Source organism: Cydia strobilella, chromosome Z (genome assembly GCF_947568885.1).
Source record: "Cydia strobilella chromosome Z, ilCydStro3.1, whole genome shotgun sequence".
Lineage (NCBI taxonomy): Eukaryota > Metazoa > Arthropoda > Insecta > Lepidoptera > Tortricidae > Cydia > Cydia strobilella.
The window spans coordinates 53227255-53250534 of record NC_086068.1 but is presented as its reverse complement, the minus strand read 5'-3'; the positions used below and the strand labels follow the sequence as shown (position 1 = coordinate 53250534).

Below are 23280 nucleotides of genomic sequence, written 5' to 3'. Positions count from 1 at the left end.
ACGGATATAGCACTTAGACTCTGACCACGCCACCACGCTAACTTGCACATATCCCTATAAGCTCCATAGGTAACACTTAAGAAATTGGCATCAAAACTTAGCGTGGTTCGGCTCTAAAGGTTTGCATTGCATAGTATAACAAAATGTGTCAATATTTTGACATTGCCAAACCACGAAGTTAGTTACTCGCTAACGTTAAAAACATTACCTACGTTATATAACATTTAAAACTTTCGCGTTTCGAACACATATTAAATCACATTTACAATCGGGTCTATCGCGAATTTGGGACGTCAGTTAGCCGCGACCACGACCAGTGAAACCTGTGTCGAAACGTCGGTAAATAAAGGTAACAAAATAAAATCGCGATAGACCCGATTGTAAATGTGATTTAATATTACCTACGTATACATATACTATTATACTCTTTGACCTACGTTTACTCTAGCGAAAATGAAACCGTCACTTCTGCAACAATTTGTCCATGAAATGAAGGGATTTTAACCTTTTCGACGCCGTGTCAAACACAACAGCTGTTACTCGGACGCCACGCCACCGAAGTGTCAAATTATCTGAAATTGAACTTTATGCACATGCACGTAGGTCTATGTTGCTCTGTGGTCTGTGACGGATTAATAGGTCTTTGGCGTTGGACCTGCGCTGCCGATATATCGGTCATTGGCGTCCAAAAGGTTAACCTCCTAAGACCTTGCGTACTACATATTCCACAATAAATTTTGAACTTTCATGAGTAACTTAGGGTTCCAAATTCAAAAGCAAAACAAATCCTTCTGGGTCTCGGGAATACCATCCATATCTCAGGAGTCAGGAGCATAAATAAAATAAAGTATTGACAGAAATTGATTTAATGATGCCAAAGCACGCAAAGTTCATACTACATTAAATATTCCCTACTATTAAATTCCTAATGAAGAAAATACTCTTAAAAAGATAAAATGTCGCTTTAAAGAAAGCATGGTGCTATATTTAATTCCATTTTAAAATACCATTATTACGATTTTTAACCATATTAATCGCTAGAAAATCTAAATCTAAATAAGAAAATCTAAAATACTTAGTCAGTAAATATTCATTATGTTTACTTTATTTCCTGAGATTTGTCCTTATTTACAGCATTTCATATATTTTTTTAACTTTTACCATACATGATTCAGTCATTTGCCAATAATAACATAAATGAAATATTTTATATAGTGAATAATTTCATAACAATGTATGTAAAATGGTTATACATTTCAGTTTAAATAGTCTAGTAAGTAGTCCAGTCACTAAAAATGAACTAAATGACATGCAATGTCAAACAACAATTCGCGGCTTCGAAATAATATTATAAATCGATAAGAGCATTACAAAATACATGACAGGACCATGAATGGTACTATTCCGTCGCGATGAATTGATGTTTGACTTCGTACGTCTATTTTAGTTGAGGGGTCTGTACTCTGTAGTCTAGCATATAAGTTAGGATATAAGTAGGTAGGATATAAGTTAAATGAGTAATATTGTCGTGTGACGATGTTCGCGGCATCGCGCAGTTTCTACGGTGCAGGTCACGAGTCTGACGAGTCTGGCGAGGCCGCGGAGTCCCGCTAGTCCACTTCAAAGTCCTCGTCGTCGGAGATGTACTTGCGCGGCTTCCGCTTACGGCCTGGCGTGCCCTTGCTCTTGCCCTTCAACTTGATCTTCATTTTGACGGAGCGGCTCGACTCCTCGTCTGATTCCTCTTCCTCTTCTGCCGCTGCACCCGACGGAGCTGTTAAACAAACATTAAAGTTAGATTGTTCGCGCGTTTATTGCGTCAGAAGAACAACTTTTAGGGTTGTGAAGAAATCAATCCAATATTTGTAAGTTGATCACCTCACTCACCTTCGTCTGGCGTACCTTTCTCGTCCTCCGAGTCCTCCGACAGCTGGCCGGCGTCGCAGCGGCGCCGGATCTCGATGAAGGCGGTGCGCAGCCGCACCGAGTCGGCGTAAATCAGCGACAAGTCGTCGTTGTACGCCTGCGCGTTGGAGCACAGCGTGAAGAAGTCGCGCTCCAGGTCGGCCAGCTCATTGTACTGCGAACACATTGAGTTTATAAGTCAACGACTACCTAACTAGCCAGGCAGCTATCCAACGAAAATGGTTATTTGCTAGGTTATTCAAAGAACATTCGGATATCGAACATCGAACCTCTAGCTGGCCACAAATCAAAATATGTCATGAAAAATGCAACAAAATGTTTGTCAAAATAAAGTTTACAAATACAATGAAGACGAAGTATTTTTAGCGGCGGGCGGCTAGAGGATATATACGGGGGGGAGCTATATAGTTAATAGTTACCTTTCCATCCTCAATCCTGTTAAGGATCTTCTTGATGTCGAGCGGTTTCTTGATGATGTCGTAGTAGTCTGGCAGCTCGCGCCGCGACGGCAGCTTCATGAACGGCTCGGACAGGACGCGACCCGATCTGCACACATCAGAAATAATGCTTCATTAACTCAATCAATATCAGCTAATCTTTGTGAGAATTTGATGCTATTACCAAAGACCTATGTTACTCCGTATAAGATGAATAACCGTCTAAGGAAAAAACGTAAATAAATAAAAATAATAAACATTATAGAACATTCTTACACAGATTGACTAAGTCCCACAGTAAGCTCAAGAAGGCTTGTGTTGTGGGTACTTAGACAACGATATATATAATATACAAATACATAAATACATATAAAACACCCAAGACTCAGGAACAAATATCTGTGCTAATCACACAAATAAATGCCCTTACCGGGATTCGAACCCAGGACCATCGGCTTCACAGGCAGGGTCCACTACCCACTAAGCCAGACCGGTGGTCAAATATCTCGGGAATCAAGAAAAAATGATTCTCCGATAGATGGCGCCTTCAACTTTGGCCAATTCTCGGCTAAATGGCGTTGACGATCCCGTTTTGTTTAAAATTTAACAATTTTAACACATATCAGTGACATAACATGGGTCAAAATCATATAAAAATAAAAAAATACAAATAAAAAAGACTACATTGTGATACAAGTATGCTACTTTGGTCATTACACACGAGGCGATATTGTACGCGCGAGCTGTAAGCGAGCGCGCAATAAGAAAGCCGATGCGTTTTATACGACTTTTTCAACACACTTGCGAGGACAGAAAGGAAACATTCATATCAATCAAATTTTAATAGTTAAAACAGTTCGTATGCAGTCTTGCATCTGTCATACTGCCTGCCGCCCCTCTCGCCTGCCGCTGACGAGCCGGCCGGGCCCCGGTTGTAAAATCGCCAGTCCGTGTTGTCAAATCTACTCGACAAATTTAAGAAAGCTCCGTTTCCATACATATTATTGTCAATCAGTTACCTTTCTTAAGTCAGTCTGATTATCATTCATTACCTAACAAGTTCTATAATATAATGAAAAAGCACGCGTGTTTAATATCTAGAGTGATTATGAGCCTAAAAGCGGTTCCATAACTCGCATGTTACGAGAAAGTGTGTTGAAAAATACTATTACTTTATAGTAAGTACTCACTCGTCAGTATAGTCAATGACTTTCTTCATGACGTTCTTAAGCGTCTTCTTGAGCTGGTTGGTCTCTGTTTTGTTCTTCTTTTTGGATGAGCTCGGCGCGTCCTCCTCGTCAGAGTCCTCTTGACGGCTGCCAAATTAAATGTCAACTTCAATATGGCTTTTACATAAGGTGGTTCGACTAGGTTACCCAAAGCTTAAACCCCGCTAGATGGCGTCACTTTCGCAAATTTCCAGGTTTTATTTTTTTGTGGAATAGTGTTGGTATCTGTATACTTAAAAGTATGTTTAGCGCACTCTTTACATAAATATTGAACTATTATAATAAACATTGAATACTTCATTAGTGTAAAAAACACTTTTAAAGTCGACAAGAGTGTTTCTGTCATGCTATTTCCTACTATTACTCACACATGCAAACAGTGTTTCCGTGATTGCTTGTAGTAGACAATTTCATGCAGTGTAAGTATGCTGCAATGGCGTTGCGGTATGTTCGTGGAAATACGTCCGAAAGGATTCGGGTTCGAGACTGGTACGTCAGGGGTACTTTTTTTTGTCCTTTTTGTGTTATCTTATGTTTCTTATACCTTTTATTCTTTGAATTCTTGTCCGATTCCGATATAACCGAAATATATTTCAGTGATATCGGAAACGGCTCTAACGATTTCGATGAAATTTGCTGTAAGGGGTTCGATCTAGCTAGGTCTTATCTCTGGGAAAACGAGCATTTTTGAGTTTTTACTTATGTTTTCTTTTTCTCCCAGATATTCATTATTATTAATAAATTAGTTTATAACATTTTATAAAAATATGTGACGTTTTGAACTAAGAGGTACCACATTGTCGGTTGTCGATTAGGTTGATTTCATTTTGAAGCTTTATGGGAATAGTTTGGTTGAAAACGCCACATATATTGAAAACCTGACTTTCACAAATCTCACCTCTTTGGGTTCTTCCAACTCAGAAAGGGTGGAGAATACTGACGATTCTTAGTAGCACTAGCCCAAGGAAGTCCAGGTTTGTAAGTATCAGGTATCAGTTTTTTTTTAAAGCGCTAAATATAGTTCTACAAGTAAAGCAATCCCTTACTGCCCAGCCTCTATAGTATTTTTCAAACTGGAAGGGTACGATGATAGATTTCATCTCCATACAATTTATAACCTAATAATGCCAAATGTTGCAAAATTATATTGAATTGAGATCTATCATCGTACCCTTGCAGTTTGAAATAGTTATTTACGATACAAGTGCGGAAAAGAGAAAATTCGAAACGAGTGGCGACAGATTAAAACACGACCGCAGAGTGTTTTAAATCGACACGAGTTGCGAATTACCTATTCGCACGTGTATCGTACAACGTTTTACAGTACATACACCCTTTAAACTTTCGACATATGCATGAAAAGTGCTCTTTACGCACTAGGGCGAGAAAGTTGCACCATATGTACTGTAAAATACTTTTTAGTACATATGGTGCTACATATACGTTACCGCCCTAGTGCGGTAATTAGTACAATACGTGCATATGTCGAAAATGTAAAGGGCCATAATTATGTACTGTAAAACGTTGTACAATACACGTGCGAAAAGGTAATTCGCAACTCGTGTCGATTAAAACACTTCCTTCGGTCGTGTTTCAATTTATCGCCACTCGTTGCCAATTTACTACTTTTCGCACTTGTATCGTAATGTACTAATAATAAAGTAGTGATTGTAAAATAAAATTAAAACTTTTTTTATATATTTTTTTTTATTCAAGTAGGTACAGTGAGTAACAACATTGCATGGCCTTCTAATTATAACTATTATAGAAAACGGGATATTTATCATGTTTATTTATATTATTTATTTCTCGATATTTTGGCCGGTCTTGCAAGACCAGTCGTTGTGGAGATCCCTGGGGAGGCCTATGTCCAGCAGTGGATGTCTTGTTGGTGTAGATGGATTCACACAACAAATGAAATAACATTTTTTCATATTTGTTATCCGTAGTTGTCCCTGTACCTGAAAGAAAAATAATATCATGATAGCACAGAATCTCTAATGTGAGAAATGTGTGTGTGTGTGTTAATGGAAGAAAGATGAAGCAACAATATGGATTCTAATAAAGTTATCATTTACTTACCTAGTAATAATTGTGTTTTTCATTCATAGACAAAATTCCATAATTTTCATCCCCAGGAAATGTTTTATTTTACTTTATTGCAGTGAGGATGTCCTGATTTTTTCTGGCTAATGAAGGAAAACATTTTATTTTCAAGAATGCCTCTTCATTTTGCACAATACCTAAAAAAAACCTAGAGTTAGTGACACATTGACTATTCGGCAACCAAAACAGTAATAATTACATTATATAGGTATTGTTCACTGCTTATATCTACCATTACGGAAGAAGTGAGAATTATTTTCTGAAAAGATCGGCACGAGAAAATTACAATGTACAATGAAGGAATGAAACTGTACCTACCTTACGAAACTTCACCATCATGAATTCCGCTTCAATTGAGTCTGAATTTTTCTGGATTTTCGCGGACCAGAACACCGATGATTTTTGTAACTTGATTTAGACGTTGCTACATATATTATTATACTCTTTGCGATGCTATCATTTTCAATTTATACAAACAAATCGATGTCACAATGAACATGACCCTATGTGTCAGTGTCAACACTGTCAAATAAAAATGCACTAAACAATGACTAAACATGACGGCACTGCAAATCCTGCCAGGTCGGCCAGGCAACGTCGCCAACGTCATAGAGTGGCAACGCCGCACGCAACGTATTTGTACACGACATTTGTGACACACACATACGTAAAATTGATGAAAAAATTACGTTGATTTATGTATGATTTCTGTATGAAACAAAGTTTTTCTATTAATTTAGCGCAAACGAATATTCGAAAGTAGATAAATGAGCAAATATTTGTGTAGTAATAGTGTGTAGTGCCTTAATTAAAGCAGATTGAATTTTGTATGAAAATCGAACCACCATAATATACCGGCGACATTCCTTAGCGTGGACTACGTTATAAACAAGTCGAGTTGGGAAATATAATACGCGTCCGGTGTTAGGGTTCGCCAGCAATTCTAATACACCCTATGTCGTTCCCACAAATGAGACAACTATGTAAGCTGTAGGCCGTGCCAAATAAAATACGCTTGAAAACCCTCCTTCTGCAGTCGGGTAAAAAAGAGGAAACATTTCAGGACACCTAACCGTCCTAACCTCATGACTGATACAGCACTGATAATTAAATTTTTTCGTCAAAGGTTTTTTGTTAAAAAACAAAGTGTTACCGTCGCTTGCAGCCCTCCTTCCGCTGCTTGTCATCAAATTTTGACATTGATGACCTTGAGTCACTCCTCCGTCAGCGAGCCCGTGTACTCCAAGCACAGATCAATTCATCGATTTTGCGTATTCTAAGTTAAAATGTTAGTACTGTACTAGACTGTTACCGTCGCTTGACGCCCTTCTTCAGCTTATAGTCGAGCTCCTCCTCGTCGATGGCTTTAAGCCACTCCTTCTCCGACAGCGAGTCCGTGTATCCCAAGCCCAGAACAAAACTTTTGCTTTGCGTATCTTGATTCTAAGTTAAAATGTTAGTAATTAGTGTTACCGTCGCTTGCGGCCCTTCTTCCGCTTCTTGTCGAGCACCTCGTCATCGTCCTCGTCCTCCTCCTCCTCGTCGAACTCGTCGTCGATGGCCTTAAGCCACTCCTTCTCCGTCAGCGAGTCCGTGTAGTCCACCTCCTTACGTTGTCTGGTGCCGCGCCCCCGTATCTCGTCTTCGTCGATGAAGCTCCAGTTTTGGCCCTGATGGAATAATGCACGGATTTATTTCATACTTTACTCACTTAACACGCGATTTCATAAAAGACACAAAAAATCCAGAGCACCTAGGAGTTAGTTTGGTTTTAAACATCTTTAAACTTTTAAGTGCTAGGAGTAGACTATTCGATACCACTCACCTTGTTGCAGACGACCTCGTCGTCATTCTTGACCAGCCAGTCGGGTAGCTCGGACTCTTCTATGAGCCGCGTCTGCGTCTCCGTCTTGCGCCGCTCGATGTCGATCTGCTTGAATATCTCCAGCTCCTCTTCCGAGCGGGCTATCATCTCGTTGATCAGGTCGTCGTCTGGCAACTCGTTCTCCTCCTGTTAAGAAGGTTGTTTTAGAACTCCTGTAGGAGTACAGACACGGTGGTCCGCTGTAAGAGCCGTTGTTTCAATACAATTTCATCAGAATAGACTACAGTTGAACTAGCAGAGCATCAATTATAACGCGACGATGGGTCTTGCGACAGTGCCGAAAACAGAGACGTCACAAAAATATAATAGATACAGTATTAAATAGTTGCTACTATTGAGAGAGAAGTACTTTTGTCAGTGCTTATTACACCAGTGTCAAAGTACTCTTTTCAACGCAATTATAAAAATGAAATAGACATTACGAATGGCGGCAAAAGCGCGAGTGAGAAAAATTTAGCGACTGAAGACTTGGCATAGGTATCCTTGGAACAAATAACCTGGTTTTGAAGGGACAAAATATTCACATGTGAGCCAAGTAATCAAATGCAAAATTTGAGTTGTTTCCTTATGTTTGCTGGTAGAATTGACTTTTAAATGATAATTTTGAATGATACATATTTAATAACATTCATTTTGAATCGATTTACTTTGATCTTGTTTCATATTTTACAGTTAGTATTTTCCTTATGGTGGTGTGGTGAAATAAAAAGGCGCAAAGGGTTATCGTCCCATTACAAAATTTTAATTTCACGCCTTTTTCTACTGACAAAGTTGTTTGACCAGCTATAATTGTGCAATATAACCTTTATGTGCACGCATGAGCTCCATAAAAAAATATAAGTTACATAGTCTTTGATTTTATTTAGCAGTATTCGCACGATCATACACGACGGTCTTGTAAGAACGAGACATATAACCTTACGGTCCTTTATCTTACCACTCACTCTATCCTATAGCTTGAAATGATAGCTGACCAGGTCATATAGACGCGGCCCGCGGCTATAATAATTGGCTGTTTGCATTTTTCTTAGTGGATACATGTTTTTAAAAAGTAAAAAACAATACAGTAATGAACACTTCCCGTCCGCTGAAACAGGACAATAATGGTTTGATTTTTTTTATTTGAGTTTATCCATAACGAAGAACTACCCATACTATTTTTGATACAATTAGGTGAACATTTCCGAGCATATTGGAGAAAACGTAGCTTACCTCCTCATCGTCACCGTCCTGGTGCAGAATGCTCTGAAGGAACTGCTGCCGCTCGGAGCCCGTCGACTTCTGATCGAACATACCAGCCTGGATGACCTTCTCGTCCATGTTCAACTTGTACCTATAAATAATATAGTATGTGCTCAATATGCAGACTGTAGGTTCATAGAAATTTGACGTTTAAAATAACACCTGCACTGCGTGTGCTATCAAAATCTCTACAGACTATTCTTGGTTTAACTCTAACCAATCTAACTCAAGTTTATTATGATCCGCGATTCATTTGCTCACAGAATATAGAAAGTAGGTAGAGCCCGTCTAAGCTAACTTTGCACCCACTTGAAAGAAACAAAATGAAGGAGTGTCATTATACTCATTATATACGTCATATTTTCATAGAAATTTGGCATGAATGATGGCATGAACACACTTTGTCACTGCAAATGCTATGCAGAGTTAGCTTGGTCCGACTCTAGTTAACAAGATTTACAATGCAAAATATCTTCTTCCCACCGAATAAACACAAACATTGACTATTCTTCGTGAACGGAATTCGTGCCACAAGAGATCAGCGGCTTAGTCGCCCAAGAATATGGCGGAACAATCTGAACGTACATATTAATGACTTAAAGCTCACAGTCCTTTGTAGCTACATTTGAATACACAACAAAGTAATTAGCAACCAACCTTGCAGCAGCTAGGATTCTCTCTTCAACAGAGTTCACGGTCATGAGCCGCAGCACTCGCACTTCGTTCCGCTGTCCTATACGATGCGCACGATCCTGAGCTTGCAAGTCCTGTCAAGCAATAAAACCCTTATTAATCTCTGTCATCTCAGCTATTGCTCTACCTAGGTAGAGATCGTATTAAAAAAACCGACCAAGTGCGAGTCGGACTCGCGCACGAAGGGTTCCGTACCTGTGGCTGACTGTGCGTTATGACGCCGTGGAACTTTCCACATGTCGTCACCGTAAAGACGGCCGTCTTTTTGCGTCCGCTATATTATTAAGACGGCACCGCTTTCCTAGGAAACCAAAGCTGTGCGTGCCAAAGAGTGCGTGCAGATAATTTCAAGGTACGTCCAAACCAGCCGAATCCCTCGCATAGAAATTTGCGCGGTTTACGCGATCCTTGCTTGAGTTGCGCTGATCAAATGCGCAATCTGACGAAATATTGTACTTTTAAACATACAGAGTCGAAAAAATTAATGAGTCCTTGAGGGAGTGCCTTAAAATCTTAAGTTAGCTAATTTTACTTAAAGGAAACATTCATTTATTTAAAAAAAAAACAAAGCTGCATTCAAAGAATGTTCAATGTTAATAAGAATCCGCTGTCTGTCGGTCTGTCCGTTGAAATTTTCACAGATGATGTTTCCGTTTTTTGCGTAATGGTACAGAACCCTTTATGCGCACCGACACCGTCCGACTCGCACTAGGCCGGTTTTTTTTTTCACTTTTGCATGTCTAAAAATGTTCTTGAGTACTAAATATTCGATTTTATGGATATTTTGTACGACAGAAGAGAGTAAGACCTAATGTTTCTTGGAGAAATGTTATCATTAACTGTATCGACTAGTAAAATAAAATGGAGTGTTTATTTTTTGGATATTTTAGTTGGTTCGATTCCCGGACAAGACAAGCGAATGTTAAGAATTCTTTGAACGCAGTTTTGTTTGTTTAAAAAAACAAAAGAATGTTTCCTTTAAGTAAAATGGGCTAGCTTATTAACAGTGGCGTAGCGTGAACTAATCTAGCCGTGGGCGAAATCGCATCTGCGAGGCCCTTTTCTTTCACTGTGCCCGAAGGGGCCTCGCGCGAGGCCCCCCGTGGGGCGCGAGGCCGTGGGCGACGGCCCACTTCGCCCACGCCTAGCTACGCCACTGCTTATTAAGGTTTAAAGGCGCTTTCCCTCCTGGGCCTATTAATTTTTTCCACACTAGCTATACAGTATATACTATACAGAACCCGGGTATGTCCTTAAACTACGTCCAAAAGAGAGGTAAGGGCACTGTGAATGACAACTCGCTTTGTGTGGAAGGGCACAGGACAGCGGATGTCATTCCAGATCCAGAGCAGAGCACAACTGGGGAAGTACCTCCACCTTACAGAAAACCGCAGCCAAATAACACTAGACCCTACTCATAGTGTTGTGTTCCTGCCGGTGAGTAAGGTTGCCAGAGCTCAACGAGGGAGAGGAGTGTTAGGGTCGGCAACGCGCATGTAACTCCTCTGGAGTTGCAGGCGTACATACTGTACATAGGCTACGGAGAATGCTTAACATCAGGCGGGCCGTATGCTTGGTTTACCTGATGTGGATTCCAATCGCTGTCGAAGATGATGACGGTGTCGGCGCTCTGCAAGTTGAGGCCGAGCCCGCCCGCGCGCGTCGACAGCAGGAAGATGAAGTACTCCGAGTCCACGTCGTTGAACTTCTTCAGCAGGTCGCCGCGGTCCTCCGCCTTCGTCATACCGTCCAACCTACACACAAATTGTTATATATGTCAAAAGCAAGCAATTAACCTCATGTATATAAAAATTGTGACCGAATTTTGAGGACCAAGAAAATTTAGTACTTATTACTTATGCCACCTTTTTTTATTTTTTTGATAACGATTTTTTTTTCTGCTCTATACAGCGTTTTTGCGAGGTTTTTAATCCCACGATTTTGACCACCACACACATATGAAAAGTAATTCATTTGAGATTTTAAGTAATTGAAGATTTAGATTTAGATTACGTTTAGAGAACTTAACTGATGGTCAATTCAGTTGGAACTCAATGTTCGTATGAAAACGTATTAGTTTGCCGACTACTAAAGTTGTAAGAGGGTTTCAATCGAGTTCTATATATAGACTGTTTTGACAGACGACAGACTTGGCGGCAAGGCGTACCTAATACTTATTCTGTTAATCATAATTCTCATATTTCAAACGTCAAATTAATGCTTATAAACGATAAAAATAACTTATTTTATAAAATATTTAAATTTCCCTATAAAGTTTCCGTCGCACTATGAAAATTGGTACTTTATGATACGACATTCATTGACAGACAATGGCAAACATATTTCCTTGTAAAAGACAATAGAAGGATAAAAAAAATTCTCGCTTAAGGTGCTCTTATAGACGAATTGTAGGTTTTTGAGGGGGTGAAGCAGACGAACGGGTAGAATAGGCTAAACAAACAGTCACTACAAGAAAGACTTGAGAATGATTCGTTTAGTTTATTAAACTGTTAACTTCCGAATAGATTTGTGCGAATTACGCGAAATATTGATTTGGACGCCTGTCTCACGTATCCTTTATTGACTGTTAACTCCACCGTCGCAGGATCGCGTCCTCGGAAAAAAATACCTCGGCTTCCTATTTTATAGAAAATATATGACAATTAATAAACACCAGTTTGAAGCCCATGACATATCGAAATGCTTCCAGCATTAAGGGGTTAAATGGAATGGTTTAAGCACTAACCGTAAGTACTGGAAGGCTCTCCACGACAGGTAGTCCTCGATGATAGTCATGCACTGCGTCATCTGACAGAACACCAGCACCCTGTGCCCGGTCTGCTTCAGCTTCGGCAGGATGCGGTCCAGCAACTCAAACTTGCCCGACACGCGGTATAGATCAGGCCTGGGGGCGAACATGTTTTTTAGTTTCACAAAAATAAAATAACTTTAAAACTTAATATTTCACAAAAAAATGTCAAATGGGTTTCGAAGATACGAATCATTTTCAGAAACTTATCGAATAGCATCTCACACCATGGGGTAAAAAAAAACTTTTGTCTGCGTCATCGATTCATGCTTAAATGGCATATTACAGCTTCAGAGTACGAGCTAAGCCACAGACGGACAGCCAGACATACCATGGCGGAAATATAACGTCAAACTTCAACTACGCAAGTCTACAGCTGACAATGTATTTCCTATTCGCGAAAATATTTTTGTAGCATCTCTATCATTAATATAAAAAAGAAAAGAGACGCAGAGTTGTATTTGTGCGAATATACAATTGTATTATTCTTGGATCCAACATTGTTACCCAGACACAACACCGCCGCCGGTACCGATGTGGTCGCAGAACTTCTCCTCGATGTGCTGGAACATGAAGGGGTGGTTGCAGAGCTTGCGCAGCTGCACGATGGTGTTCATGAGCGCCTTGGCGCCGCCCTTGCCCTTGTTGCCCTTCTCCGAGCCGTCCGTGAGCAGCACGCCCTTCGACTGCATGTGTCTGGCGGGGAATTATCAATCATTATTGGGAATAGCCATTATTATAACAGTCAGTGTCTGCTGCTGCTACAACACCGTAGAGTTACATCACATCACAACACATTACATTGCCCAAAGAGCAAGTCTACACTAAGTTGACTAAGTACTAGAAATAAAGTGGAATTTTACTAATGCTGTAGTGGCTGTAATTATGTAATGCGACATGCTAATGACAGACCAAAAAATTTGAGGCGATAGTATAAAAGTTAATACGTATCTTGTTAATACGAGCATACTAGATCACCCAAAATAAATCACTACGCATTGGTCAATTTTATTGAACTACGTTTCACTAGCAGACCTATTACTGCAGGAATATTTACGAATAGCCAGTTAACAGTATCCACGATGGTACAGGATAGAATAAAGATACACATACTTGTACAAGACCCGCTGTAGGCCGCTCATGTCGCACTTTATGATGTATTCCACCTTGTCGGGCAGCTGGCTCTCCACTTCCTTCTTCAGCCTTCGCAGCAAGAAGGGACGCAGCACCTTGTGCAGACGACGGATGATGAGGATCGTTTCTTCCTCGTTCAGTTCCACCTGTAACACAACTGGCGTTAGCAACAACCCATATATATACAGGTAATTTCGTACATTACGAACGTCCTAGACCCAAAACGATGCGAATAAGCTCCACAGTATATGTACAAGTACATCGTACCTTCTCTCCGGTAGTAGCGAAGGGCGCATTGAACCACTGTTCGAAGGTCGAGCAGCTCTTGAAGATGGAGGGCAGCAGGAAGTTGAGCAGCGCCCACAGCTCGGGCAGCTTGTTCTGCAGCGGCGTGCCCGTGAGCAGCAGGCGGTGCGGCGCGATGTAGTGCGTGTTCAGCACCTGCGTCAGCTTGCAGTGGTGGTTCTTCATGCGGTGACCCTCGTCGATTATCATGTACTTCCACTGGAGCTGGGGGACACTTGAAAATTATAGCATAGTCCATTGGAATTAGCAAAAAAAAAAACAAACCACACAGTTAATTGAGAACTCGCTAGCAAAGCGTAGCAAAGATGTTAATCGCTTACGATTATCAACAAACATCAATCGAAAAGTATGACAGATCCGAACGAAAAGTGAGGTCTTTAAATCCATACATTAGTTAAGTTTCGATTATTGTTTTCTACCAGCGATTGTCTCACCAGTAAACAAACACGAACATATTTTTTAATTAATTCCATATCATAGTTATAATAAGAATCAGAGCCCACTGGAAAATATATAAAATTATCACTCGTTATACTGGCGCCCAACTTTATCTTAGTAGATTTCTGAAGTTGCATATGACATATTCCATAGACATGAAAGAACCAAATTTTCCTGGCAAATGTTTAAAGTTGTTTTACCTTGGACAGCCAGCCCTTGTCCTTGATGACGTACTCGTAGGTGGTGAGCAGCACGTTGAACTTGGTGGAGCGCATCTGGTTCTGCACGAGCCGCCGCGACTGCGGCGAGCCCTTGTACGACACCACCACCACTGTTGGCGCCCACTTCTCGAACTCGAGCACCCAGTTCGATAGAGTACTGGGAACGTGGTTTGTAAATTTAATTATACATTTAAATAAAGTATTATTATTTTTATATTTAGTCATAGCGAAGCTGTAGAAATATAACGAGTACGATCGATTCACCAAAACTCCGCCAAAACTGATATGAATATAATGAACTATCTACTACTAGTACTACTTACTACTAGTGTTAGCATTTGTTGTTTACATTACATGTCCATATTTGGGTCACAAACTTACATATGTATACCAAATTTCAACTTAATTGGTCCAGTAGTTTCGGAGAAAATAGGGTGTGACAGACGGACAGACAGAAAAGGGTTCCGTTTTTTCCTTTTGAGGTACGGAACCCTAAAAAGTGTGAATTCTTCACATAAATAACAATACCTATGCAGTATAGCTAACAAAAACAAACTAAGTTGAATATATTTTTATAAACACGACCGTGACGCCCGTGACATATAGGGTATGAGTTAAGGTTATGCGATTTTCTTGCCGGATATTTGCAAACTTTTACTTCTTAAAAGCTCCATACATACACATTTACTGCCCCCAACGCACATGTGCGTTCACCGTCATACAAGTTTGTTCCTAGGCCACGCCCCCCGCAGTGAATGCGTTAAAGCCTCAGTAAAAAGTACGCCAATCGCTAACTTCCGTATTGTCCACAGAAAAGACGGCAGTTATCCCGAAAGTTATTGCCTCATTGAATCTGCAAGGCCCACACAACTTATGTCATGTCTTACCTGAGCGGTACAATGATGAGGAAGGGCCCGTTAACTTTCTTCTTCTCCATCAAGTAGGTGACCAGCGCGATGGTCTGGATGGTCTTGCCGAGACCCATCTCGTCGGCGAGGATGCCGTTCAGGTTGTTGTTGAATAGCGACACCAGCCACTCCAAACCCTAAACAACCAGTTATAACTACTTATAACACTGTGGGTGATTATTTAATTGTAGACAGCTGTACAGCTGACGCTAGTACGTCTTAACTAATAACCTAAAAATAATTCACTTAGCAAGATTTCGCCGTATTAAATCTAATTTTGAATTGATCAACATGGTTCACATGAAAGTTTTTGGCGTAATTTTGAATATTTGCTACATATGACATACTGTTACTATGAAATTTGATATCATATGATTTTGTTGCTATACACGACCTCAAAATTCGCGTCGCCTCTAATATTTCATGATTTTCATGATAGTCTCTCCTAATGTCAATTGTTGTGGATCAAAAAATATGTGATGACTTGTCATTATCGGGTAACTGATCTAGAGAAGTAGGCAACAATATGTGACGTTTTCAATCAATAGGTACCACATTGTCGCTTACCATAAGGACCAAAAATTGCTTGTATTCGTATACGAGAAACCTGTCAGAGCGTCCTTATGGCAAGCGACAATGTGGTACCTTTTGCTTGAAAACGACACATATGTGTAATCTTACCTTGATCTGATACTCCTTCAGGTTGCCGTTGACCAGGATACTGGATTGCTCCGTGACAGACTCGTGAACCGTGTGCGCGATGCTGTTGGACAAAACATAAACGTTTTAAATCAATGTGCTTTCACACATAGTAAAATTAGAATTAAACATGTTGTTAAACTTCCAAAGCGGTATGAACTGTTTGTTGAAAAACAGAGAAAGTGTAATGGAAAATATTGATTGACTTGAGTGTATGTCTTGGTTTGGTTAACAAATTCAACTAACTATTCAGCAACTAAAATGATATGTTAATACATATACTATTGGTTAAAATGTATGACCTGTCTCGACTCTACTGTCCGCGTGCGAATTCCGTGCACGGCTGAGGAATGTTAGGAATGTTGGGCGTCATGACAGAGTGATGGTGACTGGTGTCATTTTGTACGTACGGGCGCGGCGCAACCCCCCCCCCCCCTCCTCCGAATGCAGAATTGGCGCGCGGACAGTAGTTAGTCAAATCATGACTGAGCCATTTATTATTTATGTAAATGGCTAAACGGTGAATAAAACCGAGTTCTAACTGTTCGGCTATTGGCTCCGTGCATGACTGTGGCGCCTTAGTGACCCCACACTAGCGTCTTTTGAGCGTCGGCGTTTGGTTAGTCAGCGCCATTAAAAAAGGCGACGCTCCGCAGTTGCGCCAACGTTGCATCGAGCAGCAGCCATAGAATTGAGTAGACGCCGACGCACTTATAGTTTATTTGTCAATTTTTGCAGGTGCGTTGCGCGTGTTAACCACGTCGTGCGTTGGCGTCGCTTTTATTTCCCCCACTACCAACTTCGCGAACTGTTAACAACTCACCTGTAGTATGTCTGATCCTCCGTCTTGTACTCGTCGTCCTCGACCTTGTCCTACTTGATCATTTCACACCCACTGGGGCGGTGCCACAGTTATGCACGGAGCGAGTACCCGAACTGTAGTTAACTCACCTGTAGTAAGTCTGTTCCTCCGTCTTGTACTCGTCGTCCTCGACCTTGGCCTTCTTGATCATTTCACACCCACTAGGGCGGCACCACAGTCATGCACGGAGCGAGTATCCGAACTTTAGACAACTCACCTGTAGTAAGTCTGTTCCTCCGTCTTGTACTCGTCGTCCTCGACCTTGGCCTTCTTGATCATTTCACACCCACTAGGGCGGCACCACAGTCATGCACGGAGCGAGTATCCGAACTGTAGACAACTCACCTGTAGTAAGTCTGTTCCTCCGTCTTGTACTCGTCGTCCTCGACCTTGGCCTTCTTGATCATTTCACACCCACTAGGGCGGCACCACAGTCATGCACGGAGCGAGTATCCGAACTGTAGACAACTCACCTGTAGTAAGTCTGTTCCTCCGTCTTGTACTCGTCGTCCTCGACCTTGGCCTTCTTGATCATTTCGCGCGCCCTCTCTTCATCTGTCTTCTCCTTGTCGCTCTTTTCGTGGTGCCTGTCCCTCCGTTTCTCTGTTTAACCGGCACAAAACAAATAAATGGACAATTGGAAAGATTTTATTATTATACCAAGACACATCTTTCAAATTGAAATAAGTGCTATTATTACTAATTACTTTATTATTTTAAAATCTTACCCCCTTATTCATAAAACTTTATGGGCCTGATTAAGTTAAATTATGTTTTATCCCTTTCTTACAAATTATTTACAAATACATAAGTCAAAATGACAGCTAAAAACAAACGTTTCATAGCTAATTCAGGCCAGTATCGCGTTTATGAATAACGCCATTACCTTTCAATGCGGCCGGCAACCCCTTACTTCACGGCCTCTGTAGTAATGTACAGTCGAAGGCAAAAATATCGATCCAGACAAATGGCTCAAAAATATGTGAACACGACTTTATTGTCTAAGGTGTAAGAGCGTATATATATTTTTGAAACTTTGGGAATGTATATATATTTATGCCCTTGACTGTACTATTATCAGTATCATGCCTTTTTAAGTATTTTTTATTCGGCTAGTTATTAGAGATTATTTTACTAAGGTAGGGCACTCAAGGTCTATTAACACATTGCTTATTATTACATTACATTTATATATGAGTGATTGCCTAAATAAAATAAAACAATCTATGACGAAACGCAACAGATACGATACGTCATCGCGTATACACTGCGTCAAGTTTCGATGTGATCTAGCATTTAATCCTCAAATGCGTACTACTTCAATTGTTATTTCCACCTCCAAGTTTGTTATTGCTATACTAGTAAAATACACTTATTATGACAATGAACAACTCGAAATTATAATGATCACGTACCGTCATCCTGGCTATCATCGCCAGAGTCCTCGGAGTCGGAGAGCACCTCCCAGCCGGGGTGCGTCTCCATCCAGTCCTTCAGCTGCGATAACAGCGGCGCCTCTTCGCCTTTCAGTACCTAGTGCCATTTTATTTATGATTATATCGTAACTGGACTGTCGCAGAAATCATTTTGTATAAGGACTAGACATTGACTTTTCTCCGGCCATTTAGTAATTCATTTGTTTGTCGATGGACTACTTCAAACACACTGCTCTGGCTGACGCAAACGAGTTTGCCTCAGGGGACTCACACACTGAAACCAGCGATGAGCTGAGCGACACATTAATGAATTTATGCAAGCAATGTAAATACAATGTTTCCACGTATACAGGGTGGAAAAAAATTATAGGACCTGGAGGGAAAGTGCCTTAAAACCTTATGTTAGCTCGTTTTACTTAGAGAAAACATTATTTTATTTTTAAAAAGAAACAAAACTGCATTCATAGATTTTTAATTTTAATTTTAATTTTGCTTTGCTCAAAATATTCTTGAGTACTAAATATTAGATTTTATGGATATTTTGTACTACAGACGAGTGTAGAAATGTTATCATTTTCTTGGAGAAATGTTATCATTAACATTAACTGTATCGACTAGTAGAATAAAATAGATGGTGTTTATTTTTGGAAGTTTTAGGTCTGTTTGATTCCCAGGCGAGACAACCTATTAAAAAAAATCTTTGAATGCAGTTTTGTTTCTTTTTAAAAATAAAAGAATGTTTCCTTTAAGTAAAATAAGCTAACTTAAGGTTTTAAGGTACTTTCCCTCCAGGGCCCATAATTTTTTTCCACACCGTATATCTCTGTGAAATTCTAATCAGCAGCTTGGCGATACGGGCAAATGCTAAGTAAATTTAATGTTTATATTTTCGAAGAAGTACTACCTGAAACTTTACTTACCTCGCCGGTCTTGGGGTCCATGACGCTGACCCTGGAGTCGGATGTCTGCGAGCTGTCATCCATCGCGTCGATCTCACCGCCCTCCAGTAACTTTTTCTTTCGCGATTTCTGCACACATGAAATGAATTTAAACGGGCGACTGACAACTACAAGTCATCACATTATAAATTACAGCTTATGAAATTAAAGTTAAATTTCAAGCTTATTTTTTTTGTAAGTCTGTAATAAAGTTAATGACATTTTGGTTAGATTTCAGCAAAATCGTTAAGCAATAGCGTACGTTAGGTTTTGGATATAACATTACAATAAAAATGTCCTTTGGCTGCGATCCCTCGCCTAGTCGTTAATCTAATCATACCCCCCCCCCCCCCATATAAAGTTTCCCTGTAATTATACTGTTTAGGACATTACATTCTGTCTAAAATCTATGCAGTGTAAACAGGGTACACCCCTTTTATGTACCTAATTTATTCGATATAAGTTGTCAGTAGATGTCAGCAGTTTTCGTAACAGGGTATTTGACTACTGGTCAAATCAGTTACCTTTTTCGAACTATCAAAACGATTTGCCACTATGGATTTTATATGAAATACTACGATTACGATTTATAAAATAGAAATTGTGTGAAAATAACTTCTGTCTGCGTTTCTCTATTAATGTACTGGTGCTTTATTTAATGCATGTTGTGTTTTTTTTTTTATACCGTCAACATCCATCCCTATTCTTGAAATAGCGTTTTAAAGCCGGACCCTGGATTAAGTTGCTACCCATAAAACGCTAAGGTGAGGAAGAGAAACCAAAATGTTAAGCCCTACTCACCCGCTTCCTGCGCTCTTCTTCTTGCTGCTTCTTTCTCTGCTCTTGTTTGTGCTGCTTGACCATCTCCGTGAGACTGGCGATGTACTCGTCGGTCTGCGACAGCAGGAACGCGAGACGCTTGTCTTTCTTCTGGTCGATGAGCTTGCGGTAGCCCTCCTCGTCCTCCGCCATCAAACTGACGAAAAACAAAATTTATTACTAACTGATCGCGGCTGCGCTCTCCTAAGACTTTCTGGATCTTTTTCTTACCCTCATCGTCTACAATTTCAACCTTTTATCGTCCACTGTTGAGCACATATGCCTCTCTGCGAGAACAGACCTAGTTTCTTACTTACCCAAAATATTTAGAACATAATTTTCAAACATAGAGCTATCTTCTTATATATGTGACGTTTTCAACCAAAAGGAACCACATTGTCGGTTGTCGATAAGGTTGATTTCTAATTGAAGCTATATGGAAATAGCGCCTTACTGACAAGCGACAATAAGTACCCTTTTAATTGAAAATGGAACATATATACAATGTTAAAAATATCTATAACGTTAAGGTAACAACAATGATGTCAATCACTTTATTTTGCTACAAAAACTTCTATGTCTGAATTAATTTTCTTCTAAATGGGTGACGCTCTGAACTTAAGTCTAAGCGCGAGGTCGCGATGCAGAGGCGCCAAATTGTATGTGACAGTTAAAAAATATACCAACTGGTTTAAGTGTCGTGGATAGAACATTAGTATTTATCTATTCTCAGAGCAATTGGATAATGCCGTTAATAAAGGGATTATAGGACACTTGTAGAGCTTACCGTCTCATACGCTCCTTCTCTATGCGCTCCTGTTCCTTCTTCTGCTCGCGCTCGGCGTTGGCGTGGTAGTTCATGATGGCCTTGTTCATGCGAGACAGTTTGGCTTGGTTGTTGCGGTGATACTCCTTGAAGTCTTTGGCTGCAAATAAAAGTATACATGAGTCATGTTATGAACGTGTAAACTTCTGATATATTAGAAAATTGCAGCAATTTAAAGAAAAAATGTAGGCGCGAAGGGTTATCGTCCCATAGAAAATTTGAACTTCGCGCCTATTTTTACTGACAAAGTGGTTTGACAGACTATACTTTACGATTACTACTGAAATTTAAAATGTAGGATATAATAAATGCTTGGATCATATCCGAATAATGATTTTATAATAAGAAAGCATAATAAATCAAAGATCTGGTGGTGTCCACTGCACACCGGCGCGTGGAAACCATTTGCGAAAAGATCGCTTACTGCTCGTAGCGTCCGTCCGACTTAAGGCCCATTTAGACTATGCAAGCTTCTTGTACAAGAATCGGCAATATTTGTATGCAATTATTTTGTTTCAATAGTAGTATTCAAGAATTGCAATAATCAAACAAATGTAATCAATTACTGAATATACGAGTATATACAAGTATTGACAGGAAATAATTGCTACCCTACTGTGTTTACATTTATGACATTATTGCACGAAAATAATTGTATGCAAGTCTTGACAAGTCTAAACCTTTTAGTTGTACACTACATGACGTATTGCTGCAATTATTGTACGTATTTTCAGTCGCAGATTTTCATTCAATAATTGAACGTTCGATGTGAGTGGTAAAAATTAGCAATAAAACGTATTGAAATTTGGTTTTTCCTATTCGATAAAATTTATAGAAATAGAAGGCAACCATAAATGTTTGTGGGATACGAAAAAATAATAATTATAAAACACTGGGCAAGTGAGAGTCGGACTCGCGCACAAAGAGTTCCGTACCATTATCTATTGTTTTTAGTATTTGTCGTTATAGCGGCAACAGAAATACATCATCTGTGAAAATTTCAACTGTCTAGCTATCATGGTTCATGAGATACAGCCTGGTGACAGACAGTGGAGTCTTAGTAATAGGGTCCCGTTTTTACCATTTGGGTATGGAACCCTAAAAAACTGCGATTCTGTACTAAAATCATTTTCCATAGAAGAATGGGGTAGAAGATATTGATCCAAACGAAATTATTAATAAGATTAAAAACTAAAGTTATTTCAACGAGAGAGAGTTTTAAGAGAGATAATTATTATAATGTACCTAATTTTATCCAGGTATTGGCTGTTGCATTTATAAACGTTGCTATGTATTTTTCATGTCACTACATGATGCCACTGTAAATGCTGTATTGACTTGTAAAGGCAGAAAGAAAATTGAATTTTGAATTTTTGGTCCTTTGTTTCCTATTGTTTATTGCACACACGGTTTTGACAATAGCATCTGATTTGTATATACTGGATACGAACGGCGAAATCCATCTTATGGATGATAGGTGTAGCGGCAATTCTTGCATTCAACCGACTGTTGGCCTCTGTTTACATCTATTCCAGAATTGAAATCAAATTACTTTTAATATGCAAAAATATCACGTTAGGTTTAGAATGAGCAATTCTTTTGTGCCTCAATTTTATTGTATGGGATGTGCAAGAAAGTTGTATAATGTAAATGGGTCTTTAAACAGAAAGTGAGGCCGCGTCATTATTAAAATCATACTTTCATAGAAATATGACACGAATGATGACATTGTCACACTTTGTCATTACAAATGCCATGCAGAGTCAGCTTGGTCACACTCTAGTATAGTACGACGTGCCGCGCGCAAGCGTTTCGCGAACGTTTCGGGGGGGAATTTAGTTGGACCTTTAATGTTATTTGCTTGAGTTGCTTGTGCCGGGTCGGTAGGTAATTCAAACAAAGCACTGCTGGACGCTTACCATGCTGCAGTACGGTCTGCAAGAACTCCTGGTGTTTCTGGCGACGCTTGCGCTCGGCTTCGAGCTTCTGCTGTTTCTCCAGCTTCTCCGTGGCGCGCGCCTCGCGCAGCCCCTGACGCTTGGTGCGCTTGTACGCCTTTATGTTAACAGCCGTCTCCAACGTTGTGTCGCGCCGGACCTGGCCGAGGATCTATCAACATATATCTGTTTATATTATACGTGTATTATAAATACTGAATGTTTAATGTACGCCATAACACGTGGAATTGACAATTAGAAGACCTTATGGCGTCATAATGAAGTTTACTGTGTGCTCCTATATTGTTCTGGATATCTGTTTTTTTAATATTAGTTAGAAGTCTTGTGTGTAGTTAGAAGTGTCTACTAAAGAACTAAATTAACTTAAAAGAATAATTTGTAGATTTTTATTAAATCTTTTTAAAATAT

At 39.9% G+C, this 23280-nt stretch overlaps 2 protein-coding genes across 3 annotated transcripts in view; one reads left to right on the top strand and one right to left on the bottom strand.

Moving 5' to 3' along the window:
- Positions 1 to 23280, top strand: part of LOC134754777 (protein ROP) — a 260729-nt gene that overhangs the window by 61807 nt on the left and 175642 nt on the right. The gene's annotated exons all lie outside the window — the stretch shown is intronic.
- LOC134754771 (ATP-dependent helicase brm) overlaps positions 957 to 23280 on the bottom strand; it is a 31204-nt gene continuing 8880 nt past the window's right edge. The window contains exons 7-28 of one of the 2 annotated variants that reach the window (XM_063691128.1): positions 22834 to 23023; positions 20876 to 21014; positions 20071 to 20245; positions 19252 to 19359; positions 18311 to 18428; positions 17369 to 17498; positions 16016 to 16097; positions 15314 to 15471; positions 14406 to 14583; positions 13729 to 13971; positions 13441 to 13607; positions 12835 to 13023; positions 12265 to 12423; positions 11101 to 11272; positions 9483 to 9592; positions 8796 to 8916; positions 7524 to 7709; positions 7172 to 7368; positions 3554 to 3679; positions 2346 to 2472; positions 1888 to 2080; positions 957 to 1774 (exon numbers count right to left, since the gene is read on the bottom strand). In XM_063691128.1, coding sequence (XP_063547198.1) covers positions 1611 to 1774; positions 1888 to 2080; positions 2346 to 2472; positions 3554 to 3679; positions 7172 to 7368; positions 7524 to 7709; positions 8796 to 8916; positions 9483 to 9592; positions 11101 to 11272; positions 12265 to 12423; positions 12835 to 13023; positions 13441 to 13607; positions 13729 to 13971; positions 14406 to 14583; positions 15314 to 15471; positions 16016 to 16097; positions 17369 to 17498; positions 18311 to 18428; positions 19252 to 19359; positions 20071 to 20245; positions 20876 to 21014; positions 22834 to 23023 — 3432 coding nt within the window. In that variant the 3' untranslated portion in view covers positions 957 to 1610. The remainder of the gene's footprint in view (positions 1775 to 1887; positions 2081 to 2345; positions 2473 to 3553; positions 3680 to 7171; positions 7369 to 7523; positions 7710 to 8795; positions 8917 to 9482; positions 9593 to 11100; positions 11273 to 12264; positions 12424 to 12834; positions 13024 to 13440; positions 13608 to 13728; positions 13972 to 14405; positions 14584 to 15313; positions 15472 to 16015; positions 16098 to 17368; positions 17499 to 18310; positions 18429 to 19251; positions 19360 to 20070; positions 20246 to 20875; positions 21015 to 22833; positions 23024 to 23280) is intronic. The other variant, XM_063691129.1, reaches the window with a different exon arrangement.